This window comes from Lissotriton vulgaris, chromosome 10 (assembly GCF_964263255.1).
Source record: "Lissotriton vulgaris chromosome 10, aLisVul1.2, whole genome shotgun sequence".
NCBI lineage: Eukaryota > Metazoa > Chordata > Amphibia > Caudata > Salamandridae > Lissotriton > Lissotriton vulgaris.
In genome coordinates this window covers 677,717,658-677,733,652 of record NC_141698.1, presented here as the reverse complement: position 1 = coordinate 677,733,652, position 15,995 = coordinate 677,717,658, and the positions used below count along the sequence as shown (strand labels likewise).

The 15,995-nt window shown below is 42.4% G+C and overlaps 1 protein-coding gene across 1 annotated transcript in view; it reads left to right on the top strand.

The window, feature by feature from the left end:
• The window catches only part of ADARB2 (adenosine deaminase RNA specific B2 (inactive)), a 529,461-nt gene that overhangs the window by 491,483 nt on the left and 21,983 nt on the right, over positions 1 to 15,995 (top strand). Inside the window, exon 9 of the mRNA XM_086939814.1 lies at positions 12,034 to 12,212. Within this exon, the coding sequence (XP_086795940.1) occupies positions 12,034 to 12,212 (179 nt within the window). The remainder of the gene's footprint in view (positions 1 to 12,033; positions 12,213 to 15,995) is intronic.

Sequence of the window (15,995 nt, the reverse complement as noted above, 5' to 3'; positions counted from 1 at the left end):
TTTCAAGTTTCTTAGGTAACTCAGGTGAAATCTGGCAGCTTTGACCATTGAATTGATATGGCCAGACATGTTCAAGCTACCGTCTAGAGTTATTCCCAGGGATTTAGCAGAGTCCACAATGGTAGGAGAGCAGTTTAGTGCTGTGATGGCCTTGATCCATTCTTGGATGTCTGGATTAGTTTTGGGTGGGGAGATAAGAAGAAACCAATTTTTTTGCGTTAAGTTTGAGCTGGTTAAAGGTGAGCCAGTGGACAGTCAGCTTCAAGGCCTCATTCAGAGAGAGAATGTCCTTAGGAGACGAGATTTTTATGTAGATCTGTGTGTCGTCAGCATACATGTGGTAGGCAGTATTGGCGGTGCGTAGCACCCCTGCGAGTGGTTCCAGGTAAATATTGAAGAGGGTGGGGGACAGGGTTGAGCCTTGAGGAACTCCCACCGTGATCGGGGAGGGAGCAGATACTTTGCCGTTAATTAGGATTCTCTGTGAGCAAATCTGGAGGAAGGACCTGAACCATTCAAGAACGGTCCCATCCAAACCCATCCTGAGTTTGAGGCGTTCAAGGAGTGTTTCGTGGTTGACCCTATCGAAGGCCAATGATAGATCTAGGAGGATCAGGAGACAGGTATTTCCTTGGTCCAGAGCTAGAAGAGCATCATCCACAATGTGGAGGAGGGTGGTTTCGGTGCTGTGTCCAGGTCTGAACCCAGATTGGAAGTCGTCAAGTAAGTGGAAGTTAGAGATGTGTAAGCTCAGCTGCTGTTGCACACATTTTTCCAGAACTTTGGCTAGGAGTGGGATGTTGGATATAGGTCTATAGTTGTCAAGGGAGGAAGGGTCCAGCATGGGTTTTTTTAAAATGGGGCGACTTGGCCAGCTTTGAGAGAGTCAGATATCGATCCCTGTAGGAGGGAGGCGTTGATTATTGCAGTCCAGGAAGGGAGGATAGCCTGAGAGGCGGCGGCTAGGCAGGTAGAGGGGAGAGGATCTTTGAAGTGATTGTTCGGGTTTAGGGAGGAAAGAAGTTTTGAGATGGAGTGGTCGTCATAGACTTTGAAGCTGGACCAATGGGCATGATTTTTGGGTGATGTCTTGGAGGGCAGCGCAAAAGGAGCCAACGGAGTTAGGGAGAGAGTTGCGGATTCAAGTTCGTTTCCTAAGGCAGAGATTTTGTTGCAGAAGTAGGAGGAGACATCTGTGCAAGAAATTAGCGATTTAGGGGTTTCTTTAGAGGTTTTTGCTAGTTTGTTGGATTGGTGTTTGACCAAGTCGAATAATTTGCGAGGTCTATTTTTGGCGTTATCTAGTTCTGTTCTGAAGAACTCTTTTTTAGAGTTGAGGATTTTCCTATTGTAGGCATTTCTGGCCTGTCAGAGAAGTTTTAGGTGGACTGCTGACGGGTGCTGTTTCCAGTTACGTTCTGCCTGCCGAAGGGATCTCCTCTCCTTATTGAGGGATTCGTTGAACCAGGGATTCCGGTCTTTAATCTGGGTTCTTTTGAGTTTGAGTGGAGCAAGGTCATCAAGAATGTTGGCTATGGTAGAGGAGTAATGTTCAGTGAGGCTGTGGACCGAGGTGAGATGAGGGGAGGGTGGGAGGTCAGTCTCACAGCGCGCAGCCAATTGTCCGTGATCTAGGTTCTTGGTGTCTCTAACCCATTGTTTGGGGATTACGGGTTGTGGTGTCCATGTCTTGTGGGTACCGGGCAGAAGGAAGGAAATAGCCTGGTGGTCGGACCAGACACATGGGTCTATAGAGATAAGTTTGACTTCTGATTCCTTGGCGATGATCCAGTCTAGAGTGGCGCCTTTCGTGTGAGTAGGGAGTGTGCAGGCTTGGAGTCGTTCCAGTGCAAGTTGAAATCACCAAGGAAATTGTCATTAGAGTTAAGGGAAGCCTTGGTTGTGATGATTTCCATAAGTTGGTCAGTGAATGTGTCATTTTTGCCTGGGGGGTGGTAAAACATATGTAGTCGGCACAGTTGAGTGTTGTTGTTGCAAATAGAGAGTGCAAGGTATTCAAAGGAGTCTGTAGGATCACCCAGAATTTCTGTAACAAGGAGGGAAGAATGATAGATGCAGGCAATGCCACCTCCTTTTTTTTGATTGCCTGTCTAGTCTTACAATGTTGTAATTGGGTGGGACTAGGAGGTCTAGGCAGGGCAAAGAGGATTCAGTGAGACAAGATTCCGTCAAGATCGCTAAGTCCGATTTATGGCTCAGGATGAGATCAGCGACATCTGAGGTGTGCTCTACTGCAGAACAGCAGTTAATTAGGAGCCTGGATAGATGGGGGTCAGAGTGTGTGTCGTGAGTAGGGGCAGAGATGTGTACTATCGCTAGGTTGCTATTGACCACTCCTCTGATACGGATGGTAGAGGGTCTGTTGGGGTTGGCTGCAATGGTGCGGATAGGGTGTTCGTCATTCGGTACTGGGGGGCAAGAGGTTGTCGGGTCAGATTCGTAGCTAGAGAGGAGGGCTGCAACTTCATCCTCTGTGAGGTCTAGAGGGCTAGTCGTGATAGAGGTAGGATTCTAGGAAAGGAGGAGGGCCAGAACTTCGTCCTCCGATAGGTGGCAGGGCTGCTTGCGAGGGCGCAGGTGTCTCAGGGATAACGGTAAAGGGTGAAGGAGGGGCTCAGTGTAAGGGGGGAGTATAGAACTCTGCGAGAGCTTGAGATTAGAGCATGAGAGTTTGGTGAGGTGCAGGAGTTTCTTTAGATCCAGGATGGCGTTGTGGATGCTCAGGGTTAGTTTGGTGGCTCTGCGCTGGAGGGTATCAACATCCCTAAAAGAAGGAAACACTTGTGGGCAGGGAGCTGATGGGATGGGAGTGATTCTGGCGGGGTGAGCTGGTAGCCTAGTGGTGTGACTAAGACGACCAGTGTTGTGAGCCCTAGCAGGAGTTTCAATAATCAGATGGGGGGAAAGAGTTTGCGGGCAGGCGGTTATGTGTTTGCGAGTGTTTCTGTTGGCAAGTAATGGGAGCATGGTAGTGGGGCTAGGACTGTTAGAGGCATAAGCAGCAGGGGGCGCTATAGAAGCCAAAGGAGAGGTGGGAGCTAGCAGGCCTGAGATCGGTGGTATAGGCACACAGTTATTAGTATGCACTGGTAGCGTGGTAGTGGGGCTAGGTCGACCCGTGTCGCGACCTACAGCATAGGAGTTTAGAGAAAGGCTAGGCACCCTTGGAGGATTGGGCTTCAGTAAATTAAGACTGAGCTCAACCCCTGGTAGTATGGCAAAGCATACACAGGCTTAACTTAGGAAAATATGTAAAGCATTTAAAGTAGCAAAATAGTAAAATAAATTGAAAACACAGCACTGTACAAATCCCAATCCAATTGATATAAATAGAGAATATTTAATGAACAAAATTACACCAAAATGACAAAATCCTATAAGGGAACAGGCAATATTGATTTTTTAAGCTTTAAATAAAAATAGCACCCAAAAGTGCAAAGCCCCAACCGGGAACAACTGGTCATGCTAAGGCAAAGGTAAGTTTTAAGGTTGACTGCGATGGAAGACCAAAATGCAAGGACCAACTTGGTCCCAGTCAAAGAGTTACCTTCTAACTTAGAAGATTTTTGAGAAGGTTGAGTCCTCAGTGAGGCAAGGTTGCAGGCTAAATCCGAAGATGGGATCATTTGCGGGAAAAGCTCAGAGCAGGTAAAGAGTACCGTTCACGCCGAGGAAGCTGTCAACATCGATCAAATGCTGCATGATGACGTGTGCAATGAAGATTTCTACCTTCGGACTTGAACTCTTAGAATTTTGATTTCCTCACAGGGCCAGAATTGCAGGCTGCAGCCTGAGAGGGCTTGATGTCGTTGGATGCGGCTCAGTGTCAGGCCCGCTGGGTCAGATTTGATTCTGTGGAGAAAAATGTAGCAGGGGCTGTGTTGAAGTCAGGCCCACTTGCGATGCACACTTGTTGGATCAGCTGGCAAGTAGGTTGCATTCCCACTACTCAGCTCTGGGAACCACCTCACACTTAATAAAGGAGCTATTTAGCTCCTGGATGACAGATGGAAGCTCAGGCAAATGGGCTTCTAGAGGCTTTCGTGAGGCTAAAGAAGACTTAGGAAAATATCTGTTACAAAACTGGCTTCACCAATTAACTGGATTTGTAATAATATTAAGTACAAGAAGTAACTTTTTATCTGATTCCTAGGTGGGGATAGCATTATTTACTTTTAATGTTAACTCCCAATACCTTCCTATTAACCAGCTAACCCTGCTACAGTGAAAATAGGTTTTTAGACTTTTTCACTGTAAGGGCATGTTTAACGTTAAATGTTTACATGCCTTATGCTTACATATCAAGCACCCTGCCTAATGGGCACTAAAGGCTAACTTAGGGGTTACTAATTCATATTTAATAGGAGGGTTTATGTCTGTCAAAAGGGGTTATTTTTTTATTTTATTTCAGTTTAGACCTGCACAGCCAAATTACTGGCAGCAGGCCTGTCCCAGGTTTTGCATTGTCACTTTAATGTTGGCACAATACGTGCTGTAGCCCTATAGTGACATTGAACTTACAGGCCCTGTGTACACTTGGTACCATAAACTAGGGATTTATAGGTAAGTTAAATATGCCAACTAGGAGTATAGCAAAATTCAACATGTTTTAGAGGTCAGAACACGCGCATGTACTGGGCCTGGTTAGCAGAGTTCCAGTTCACAAAGTCAAAAAGCCAGCAGTAACAGTCTAAAAACAATGGAAGTGATTCGCCAAAATTAGGTATTTCCCTATACTTCTCAACTATATAAGACACCAATCCCTCCAAAGTTTTTCCAGAGACCATGCCATAAATTAGCACTTGCACTTCTTGTGCTCACATTAGGTGATCTGTCCCTTCTAAAGGCATAAGTTTCTTCATCAAAGCAAAAGTCATTCAGTCCCAAGGTTTAGAGCTAAGTTGTCCAAAATGTGCAATTGTTAAACTCACAGACAGCTGCTTGTTGCATAATATGTTTAGACCAACAACCTTCAAATGGTTGAGGCACAGCTCCACTGAATTTGTGGGAATGATCAATAGGCTCCCATTTCCTTCCTCTCAATATTCCTATTGCTCAACCATAAAAGTGAATTATAAGAGAATACCATACATAATTATTGCTTCAAGTTTGCTGTTAACAACTTTTATCATTATTAATACAGCCTGCAAAATATGAGTTGTACAATCTCTACAAGATGCTTTCCACAACTTTCACAGATTTCACTATTTATCCTTCAAATATTATCAAAGATAACCCCATAGTATTTGTACATTTTATGTGCAAGAGGCATCATACTCCAAAAATCAAGAGCCCTTATATTTGGGGAAGTAATCTGTCAGATTAATCATCACTACTAGGCCTGGGCGGAGTTCACGGAGTTCGGCAAAGTGACCCAAAAACTCTGCCACACTTTGCGGAGTTCCGCAAGCAGCAGAGTTCATTATGCCCTGCTGTTGGCACTGATTTTTAGCACTGGGTGTTTGTCCCCCACTGTAAAATCAGTGCAAAAGGCACCATGAGCAGTGCAAGAGGGTGCAACTTCTCTCTGCTGCTCGAGTAGATGTTCTACTTGTGCAGCAGTTCCACAACGTAAACAAAAAGTTTCTCAACACAAGCGGTCGCGACCATCCATGACCGCCCGCGTTGAGAAATTTCCCCGGGAGGTGGCCTGGTGTAAGATTTTCCTCTCTTGCACTCGCCAAACTTCCATTTTTTGGAACTCAGCATGCTACACAGAGCTCAGAGTGGGAAAAACTCTTCAAACTCCGTGAGAGGAGAGGAATTTCATGTCCAGGCGTAATCAATACATTGACCATTGTACATTTAATGCATGTTCATGTGCACAAGAGTTTGGCAACAATGAATGGCTGAAACAATCTTATCACGAATTTTAAGAGAAAGCAGGCCAGCCTTGCTGAGTTCACAATCTAGATTACACATATATTAAAAGAAAAGAAGTGGAGAAACTATGCTTCCCAGTTATTCTCCTCTCACTTACCAAACCATGCCCACTGGCAAGCTGTTAGCGGTGGGCAGGGTGTCATTCATTGATGTGAATGATCACTTCTTTTGGTTATCCATCCCAAATTCAGGAACTTCAGCCATGGGCTTGTTTGGCCTATAGTGTCAGGGATTGGCTAACATTCACAATGAGGTGACACAGTAGCCTAACTTAGGGTTTGTTTAGCCGTAAACATAAGAGTGACCACATTGTGGTAAAAGTATTTCTTTTCTGAAGCCAGTCTACAAATAAGAATTGTCACTGCATCTCAGCCCAGTGCAATAGTTCCTCAGTCAATTATCTGATGCAGAGATTTGAGGACAGGCACAACTTATATATAGCTGTTGGTGGTTCTTAGGATCTTCAATGTTAACTTTCTTAAAGATTACTAACAAATATGGCCCCAGCCAATAGTAGAATGACTGACAATTCTTTCCAATAGCCTTAAACACTACTTTTAGAAGGGAGGCCCACCAACGAAGTTCTGCTTTTAGATTTATACTACAGTCCTCTAACCCCAGAAGTCCCACTTCCTTGTCAGAGCACTAAAATAAGCTTCGTATTTTTTTACACTATCCATGGGAACTATCTCATCGTTTAATCTTTCCTTCCGAACTGAAACTTCAGGTAAATGTTTAATGTTATTGATTCAGGTAACTAATGTGATGAATCACATACAGGTTTCCTAACATAAACACATCAAAATCGCAAACCCTGGCTTATTTAACTTCGAAAATTAATGGAGCGTTGTTGGACCCGATTGCTCGTTTGAGTCATGCCCTGTCTCTTTTACATCCATCCATTTTTACCTCAATTAAGAATGTTATATTTCTGCTACAGTAGCCTCATATGAAACAGCAAATGCTTTCACGTCCATTTAGTAGTAAAGTATTATTATCTGATGGGAGCATTGGTTTTTCTTTTCAACCATATCATGCCCTGGCTTCACGACCCTAATGCATAGGCACATGCTCACATTCTCATGGTTTCCACCATCCAAGACAGTATGAGAATAGCTATTAGTTTTTTTTAGAGTTGTGCCAGCTATATTATTTTTGGACACAGTTGTAACCCAATCTGGCCCGGGGGTAGGTGTACGACCCTAAATTAGTACGGGTTAGCGACCCGTATGCTCATGCAAAAAAGAATAGGGCCATGTACAATTAATTTGCGACTCGCTAAATTGGAATTGCGACTTGCTGTTAGGAATGGACATTTCAAGGTCGTCTCTTCCTAATAGCGACTCTCTACCCCATGTATGAATGTTTTGTGACCGCAATTGCAGTCACAAAACACTCGCAATTTACCGCCCTCTTCAAGAGGGTGGTAATGCACGCGCAAATGGGAAGGGATCCCCAGGGGAAAACATTTTTTAGGGGCAGGCAGTGGTCCTAGGAAACACTACCTGCCCTTAAAAAAATTAAACGAAAACGTTTCATTTTCTTTTTTAAATGCATGCCCTTTGCTGTATCTTGCATGAATATTGAAATAAAGGGTATCGCTCATGTTCAAGCCATGAGAGATACAGGTAGGAGACTGGTTCAATGGCAAGTAGTCTTGCGGCTGTGATTACTCTGTTCCCGATAGATGTTTTCTGCTTGGCAAGTGACGTGCTGGAGAAAATGACACCAAATGTTGCACCTTTTAAATCTCACCGAGTTTTGCAAATTCACATAGTGCGAAATATGAACATAACAAAAATTGCAATTAGTTATTTTGTAGTGTTGTGTGACACAATATTCACTTAATCGAGATTGCTCCCAGGTGAAGGGTATCAGTGTATAAAACTTGGCTCCTCAGCTAAATTATTTTAATTGACATATGAAGCAGATAGCATGTAAATGTGCGGTCCCTCAAACTAGTTGGCAGCCTTAATAAAAGGTAATTAGAAGACAATTAATAGCGAGCCGAATTGCAGGGCGTACAACATTATAATTCCCTTATAGCAAGATTTTATCAGCTGTCCAAGACCCCATGAACACAACAGCAAAACTAGATGGCTACTCAAAATCATTGATGTTGCATGGTGAAAACACCCTGCCAATTGCAGGATTTTTCCAAGATCAAGGATGCTTTCCCAATGCTAAATAATTCTAGGGGGAGGACAACTGTTGGCTGTAGCCATAGCATCACATAACATACCGTCATTGAATTCCTCCCTTCACCACCCCTTAACATGGCACGCTTCTTTGTAACCATTGTCAGGCCTATTATATCATATGTCCCTGTGAGTTTAAAATTGTTTTAATGGTGCTTGAGTAGCATTTAAAAGTCAGTTTAGATTTTAATTAAACACATAAAAATAGACTCCTAGAGTTCATACGGTTTTCCTTTAAAGTTACTCTTTTAGGAGCAGTGTTCCCTTTGTGAATCTTGTAATCAATAGTCCTAATTTTAGGTGGATAACTGTCACAGTGAACTCCAGGTACTGGAAATAGAGCGTAAGTAAGTACATGAAGATGCCATGTGTACACTATTATCAAATTGACTATATCTTCTAATTGCAAAAGCACTCTGTTTCATTCTGATGGGTACCTGCAATACTCTCAGATGAGATTAGGGACCTGATTTACTAACATTTCACGCAACACAATATAGCAAAGGAACTTGCTGCACTCAACTGCATGAGATAGGGAGAGCAGAAATGTGCCACATCTACTTTAACCCCTTGCATGCTGATGACGGCCGGGAGCTGTCATGGCACACAGTGCTCGTGTGCTGATGACGGCTCCCGGCCGTCATGACCGCATCCGCGATGGGAATGTGCCGCACAGGCGCAGAATCGCGGCAGCATGCAAGGGGTTAATACTGCACACTTTGACTCCCTTGTTGTGTCAACACAGGCTCCCTTGGGCCATGGTGCAAGGGTGACACATTACAATCAGGTTTGTATTGTACAAGAAGGGATATTATCCTGTACAAAAACAATCCTGAGAGGCAATTTCCTCATTTTATGTGTGAGTCTGAATGTATCACACATAGAAAGAAGAGGTAACATGGAAATATAAAAATTATTTCTCCTTGATGTGCTATTCTCAGGAGGCACATCAGTGTGGGTCTACCCCAGGTTTACTGATTTTAGTAAATCTGAGATCGCTTCATATCGAAAGGATGGTTGTACAGGAACACCCATTCTCCACCCATGGAACGCCTACCACTACGAAATGTAATGCAATGCAGTTCAAGCCCTATTTTGATTTTGTTTTGTTTACAAAGTCATCCCATGCAGAGCAAATCATCCCTTTCGTGGATTAGTAAAAATCACAACGCAAGGATAGCGCAACTCCTTAGTAAATCTGGGCCAGCATGTACATTCCTGTACTGATAACCTCTAGTAGTGAATGGCATGTAAAATCAATGACCTGCCTCTTATATTTTATATCGATGTAGTATACTGTATTGAAAAATTAGAATGCAGAGGTAGCGCTAAAGGGATAATCCTGTGTTCACCAAATCAAAATTCACACTTTTCAGGTGCTGTTGGGCTACCTGCTGACCCAGGTTCATGCTCCTTTCATCATAATTCTTAAATTGTATATTGTACGTCAGTTTTGAAATAATTGATCTTCTTGGTAACGGCTTTCTTTCTGTGCCCTGCCAATTCACTACTGTCACCTGATGTGCACTCTCTTAGAGAAAGTAGAAACTTACTAGTGTCAATGATGTTGCAAATGCAAAATTCTGTGTTTAACACTCACTTGTTTCTTCTCATGTACAAAGCTGTGTTTTTTCTATTCTGGGATTCATGAATTAAAACACCAGCATTTACAACATTAGCTTTAAATGTGGGGATGGGGAATATTGCCTGTTGGGGTTTCATTGTGAATGGTCTCTAAATTCTGTAATTATGATATTTGGGAGAACATTGCGCTTTTGTGTTGCTTCTGGTATTGTCTCATTTCTTGGGACAACTTCAGGGTTACACCTGTAATCCCTGGAGTTACCATTATTGCGTGTATTGTTAACCCAGGGGGTATGGGTTGAGGTTGGGTTTGGACTAAATGGGGAAGGTCCAGGCAGGCCGCTTATAATGCATATCTTAATCTTTTTTTACGTTAACTATACCCATGAGGGCATAAAGTAGAGACACCTTTTTTGTTTCCTTTGGTGTTTCCTCAGGCAGGCAAATTACAGGATAGGAAGAGGGCAATAGGTTGAGTTCACCCCCTGTGTGACCCAGGTACCCCCACAGGAGCACAATCCTTAGTCTTCTGTGTATTTGTTTTACCAAGGAAGGAGGCACACTTATTAGATATACTAGGTCCTTCAGCTCCGGTCCACTGGTGTATGGTCATGAGCAGTGTCCTGACTCAGCCCCTTCCTAAATGCTTCCTAAAGCTAAGCCCTCCTCTGGACTTTTATACCCAGGGTTGTAGAGGAAAAAGTGTTCCCATGTACTCTGCAAGCTCACTTTGCCAGAGTCTTGTTGCTTTTATGTGCAGTCAAAGGATTTTCTGGAAATGAATTCAAAACGTTCAATGTAGATTCCATTATATCCACTTTTTCTGCAACAGGAACATTTCTATGTAATGTTTCGCTAACATGTCTCTCTGTCCAGTACACTGAATACACTGAGGCTCTTAGGCTACCACCAAGTATGTTAGTGAAAAATTCAGCGGTTAAAAGGTAATAAAGGTTTACAATATTCATTTTCTCTGTCAGCATCCACTTCCCAATAGTTACTTTTGTGAATTACAATTTCTGAAAGATGGGTAAACATTTTTCCAAGTCATCCATGATTGCAAGTAACTTTATTTATGTTTATATTATTTTTAGTGTCACTGTTGAGACATTTACATTCAGTATTATTGGTACAATGTTACAGTTTATGCCGCTACTTTAATTACCTTGGGTGTTTATTTTAATGTTTACACATGCCAATTCAAAGTTTGACCTCCAATGTCGCATTTTTCATTTTTTTTGTAGTAACAATTGTATCGAGTAACTAGGGCAGCTGTAACATATTCTTTTCTAATTCTGCTGTTATCAAAAAGCCATGTGATATTTTGTACGTCAATATAGTTCAGCTATTAAGAGTAGCAATGCTAATATTACGAAGTATTGTGGACAAAAGCTTTCTCTACAGAGCACACTATCGCCAAATAAGGATGCCACATTCTGCTACACTCACACTATCGGCCAACAAGGGTGCCACACTATGCTACACTTACACTAGTAGCCAACAAGGGTGCCACACTATGCTACACTTACACTAGCAGCCAACAAGGGTGCCACACTATGCTACACTCACACTATCGGCCAACAAGGGTGCCACACTTTGCTACACTTACACTAGTAGCCAACAAGGGTGCCACACTATGCTACACTTACACTAGCAGCCAACAAGGGTGCCACACTATGGTAAACTTACACTAGCAGCCAACAAGGGTGCCACACTATGCTACACTCACACTATCAGCCATCAAGGGTGCCACACTATGCTACACTCACACTAGCAGCCAACAAGGGTGCCACACTATGCTACACTCACACTAGCAGCCAACAAGGGTGCCGCACTATGCTACACTCACACTAGCAGCCAACAAGGGTGCCACACTATGCTACACTCACACTATCAGCCATCAAGGGAGCCGCACGATGCTACACTCACACTATCGTCCTACAAGGGAACTAAGCTACGCCACACTCACACTATGAGCTGCCAAGGGAGACACAATATGCTACACTCACACTATTAGCTAACAATGGAGCCACGCTTTGCTACACTCACATTATGAGCTGCTAACAAGAGAGCCATTCTATGCTACACTCACACTATGAACTAACAAGGACGCTGCACTCTGCTACATTCACACTCTTGACCAACAAGGGAGCCACATTCTGCTACACACACACTATCGGCCAACGCGGGAGCCACATTCTGCTACACTCACACTCTCAACCAACTAGAGAGCCACATTGTGCTACACTCACACTATCGGCCAAAAGGAAGACACACTATGCTAAACTCACAATGGAGTTACACTATGCTGCACTGAGCCTAATACTATGATCTTTTCTTCTGGCAGGAGTGAGTAACGCCGAGGTCCGGGAACCAGGAAAGTCTCCAAATTTCAGTGTGAACTGGATTGTGGGTAACACCGATCTCGAGGTGATCAATGCCACTACTGGGAAGAAGAATTGTGGGAGTTCCTCAAGGCTTTGCAAACACCTACTCTACACTCGCTGGGCGAAGCTATATGACAAGGTGCGTTAAGCCTTACTTTAATTTCTGCCATTTCAACAAGCATACAATTGAGAAAGCATCCTCTTGGATCCTTTGCTGCTTGTAGGAGCAATTTGGCAGGTGGTGTTCTGAGTAGTCACCTCTGCCTTTGGATGTATGACACAATCACGCATGCTTTTACAACGCATGCCATCACAACAAGGGTAATACAACGAACACATTATTACCACGCGTTCCATTCCCACGCTTGTCTTTACAATGACTTGCCTTATGGAAGCGCTTGACTTTGGAATAGTATAAATTTCTATTCCAACTCCAGTCTGTGCAATAGTAAGGAGTGTGATGGATTCAAAATCAAACAACACTTTCCCTAATGCTAGTCGTTATAACAAGTTTCGTGGTAATGGATCAGTATTCTGAGAGATAGTAGATACCGTCATTGTATGAGAGATGTTTAAAACACTAAATACATGCTAGTTACCTATTAATCTGACCTTGCCTAATAAAATAGTGTCTAAACTCTACTCTTAGAAAGATTGAATTGTAGATACTTGGTAATTATATGATTTCCGTGTATCTGTCATTATGAATACTACCATTTGGTAGTTATGATGAAAAATACAGTGTTAAAAGCTACCCAAAACCTTCCAAAATAAATTCTTACATCGAAATGTAGGTCCAGTGTCGCCTAGTGCAGCAAGGGTACCTACATTCTGAGGAGCAGTTCATGATGGGAGGTAAAACTCTAAAGGTAAAGGAGCAGGAGAGGGCTCTAGAGATAATCACATGGCATGATGTCAGTTGTCATGACCTAGGTGGAAGCAAGCAGAATTTTGTGATGAGTAGATGGAAAGGTAATCAGAGAGAAAAGAGACATTGTGATATTAATGCACACAACAGGCAAGTTTAATTTGGAGTAAATTGTCAAGTTTTGGTGGCCTTCTCTCCGGAAGGATAACACGCGTCAGGAGGCAGTTCAAGGCTACCAAAATGGTGACTGGGTAAACTATATAAGTCCTGTGAGGGGAGGGTCATTGAATTTAAAAGTGCATTTTAGACAGGAGGAAATAAGGGCGTATTTAAAATATTTATAAATAATAAGGAGACTAAAAACATTACACTTTGTTATGCTAAGGTTTAATGTAAGAAAGAACTATTCTCTTGCAGAAAATTTTGTGAACATGGGGATATACCTCCAAACAGAGGGAGAGAGTTAAAACTATACATTAATTAAAAATTGGGTGAGGCGCAGGGGAAAAACAGCACCATGTAAACAAGAGTTAATTGTGAGACTGTTATTGGGTCTATTTGCCATGAAGAGACTACACACAAGATAATAGCATCGGTTATTCATACCTTTTTTGCTATTTCTTTTCTAAATGGTCTGTAAGTATCCCTTGAAAGCTGAACTGGAAGTTTTGTAACTACTTTTCAACAGGCATATCAGCAACTCTTCAGGCAACAAGTTTTCTTGAAAATAGCAAAACGTTGCTGTACGAGCAAACAAAAGTCTGATCGCTGTAACTGAGAATGTAAATGCAATAAATAAATTACTTCCGGCCGCTACAAATGGAATAACAAACATTGGCAAAACCTATAGGTAGTGCCTTTTAGGATCCATCGGTTATACCAATGGTTTTTAGCAATACTGAATAGCATCCTCGAGTGTTGGGCAGTACGGCTAAGTAGGATTTTAAAAAATGCCTGTGACATCCTGTTGTAGGTACGCACATCAAGTATGAACTCATATATAAAATAACGCAGCATTTTTTTCTTTTTATTTACTGAGCTGCAACTGGGAAACAGCACAAAGGGTGTAGGTGGGAGGAACCAACATAGAGGTGTGGATGGGGTGAAGCAACAACGAGGGTCCATGTAGGAGACGTAACATGAAAGGGTAAGAAGCAACACACATTGTGTGTTTGGAAGAAGCAACACAAATGGTAGGCAGGCTGTAAGCAACTTGGGTGGCAGCAAGAATATACATGGCAAAGGTGAGTGAGAGGAACGTCGAGCATGGTAGGGGAAGCGAGCACATGGATGAGAAAGAAGTTAGTGGAGCTTGGAGGAGAAGCACACAGGTGAGAAAGCAACATGGGGAAGCACTGAGGGGAGTGGGGGAGAAGCACACAGGTGAAACTGAACAACATTGAGTGTGGCAGGGAGAAGAGAAGTGCTTAAGCGAGACAGCTGGAAAACATATACACTCTCATGGAGTGCTTAAACAAATACAAAAAGTAGTTACAGAAAAGTAAGCAGTGGAAGGACACAAGTAATGAGGCCATGCTTCAAGTGAAGGAAAATATAAGAAGTTAAAAAAAGCCCATGCAACTAATGGATAAAATGCACTGGTAAAGCCAATAGATCTCACCTTTGAAAACCAATAACCAACCCCTCTGGCTTGGCCAATGCATTTTGCTGATCAGCATCAGCAAACAAGAAAACCATGGTTATTGCTGATGCTAGCCTGTATAACCAAGAAAAAAAAGTATAATGACGTGTGCATGCGTCATTAAATAGCCACCATTATTCTATTTTTCACAGTTACAAGATAGCAGATGCGTATTTTGGAGTGTAAATAAAAAAAGATATAATTTGATTGTGCACACATATGTCTTTTTGTAAAGTAGTGACTCAGCAGAAAATTGCAGCTGCCAGGCCATTACAAAAAATAAACAATAGGTGAGTGGGCCTAAGATAGAGACAAAAGTAAGAGAGTAAAAATGAACCAAAAGCAATAGCTGATACATGATCGGATACCTTTTGCAAAGCATTAAATGTGGTGCTCCACCACTTTTTGTAGCGTTTGATCTTGGCATATTATGCAAATTGTTACAATGGTGAATTATGTGGTGCATGGTTGATATTTTCATAGAAAAGGCTTTGCAGGGGCAATAGTCTGATATAATTGGCACTCCACATAATTGCACAAATTAACACATTGAAACATTTACATTGTGTCATGAGATCATCAGAATCACAAGTTTTTTGGGCAACAGCCAAAGCCAGGCTTGGAAGTCAAGGACCATATCCATATCACAAAGAATTTGCCTGGTTGGCTACATATGGGAGGTTTGGGTTAGTTTGTCTGCGTACTAGAAGCAGCAGACATTGGTGATTGGTCAGTGTGTGTTCTGCTGGAAGAATGTGTCCTTTAAGGAAGGCTCTGTTTATTCTGGTATGCAGCTGGGTCCTTTTCCACTTGGTAGTACATCAGTTTATCGGTGTGCTTTTCAGTGCATTTGCTTTATAAAATGTCTGCATGTAACTGTGTATATTGATGTGCGTTTGTAACTGTGTGTCCATCTTTGTAAGTGTACAAAAACATATGCACAAATCCTTGTTTACGTGTATGTATATTTGTGATAATTGTGTATACATCTGTGTACAGCAATGGGTGCTCTCTGTGTGTATTCTTGTATCCATCTTGGTAGGTGTATTTTGTGTGCATTTATGAATACCTGTATGTGTGTTTGAGAAACTTCATATATGTGTGTACGCATGTGCATCTAAGTATACGAATACAGGTAGATCACGATTTGAATCTGTATATATTCTCGCTATCTGCTTGAGTGTGTAATTCATGTATATGTGTGTGTTTGTGTGTGAATTCGTTTGTGTCTATCTGGGTTTAGATTTGCCTGTGTTCGTGACTATCTGTGTGCAGCTGTATGTGTCAGTGCTGTGTGCAGCGCTTTATGTTTATACCTATATGTATAAGAGTGCAGCTAATGTGTATTCCATAGTGTGGACATGTGTGACAGTGAAGCATGGTGAAAATGTCAGGCACACAACAGCCATTGG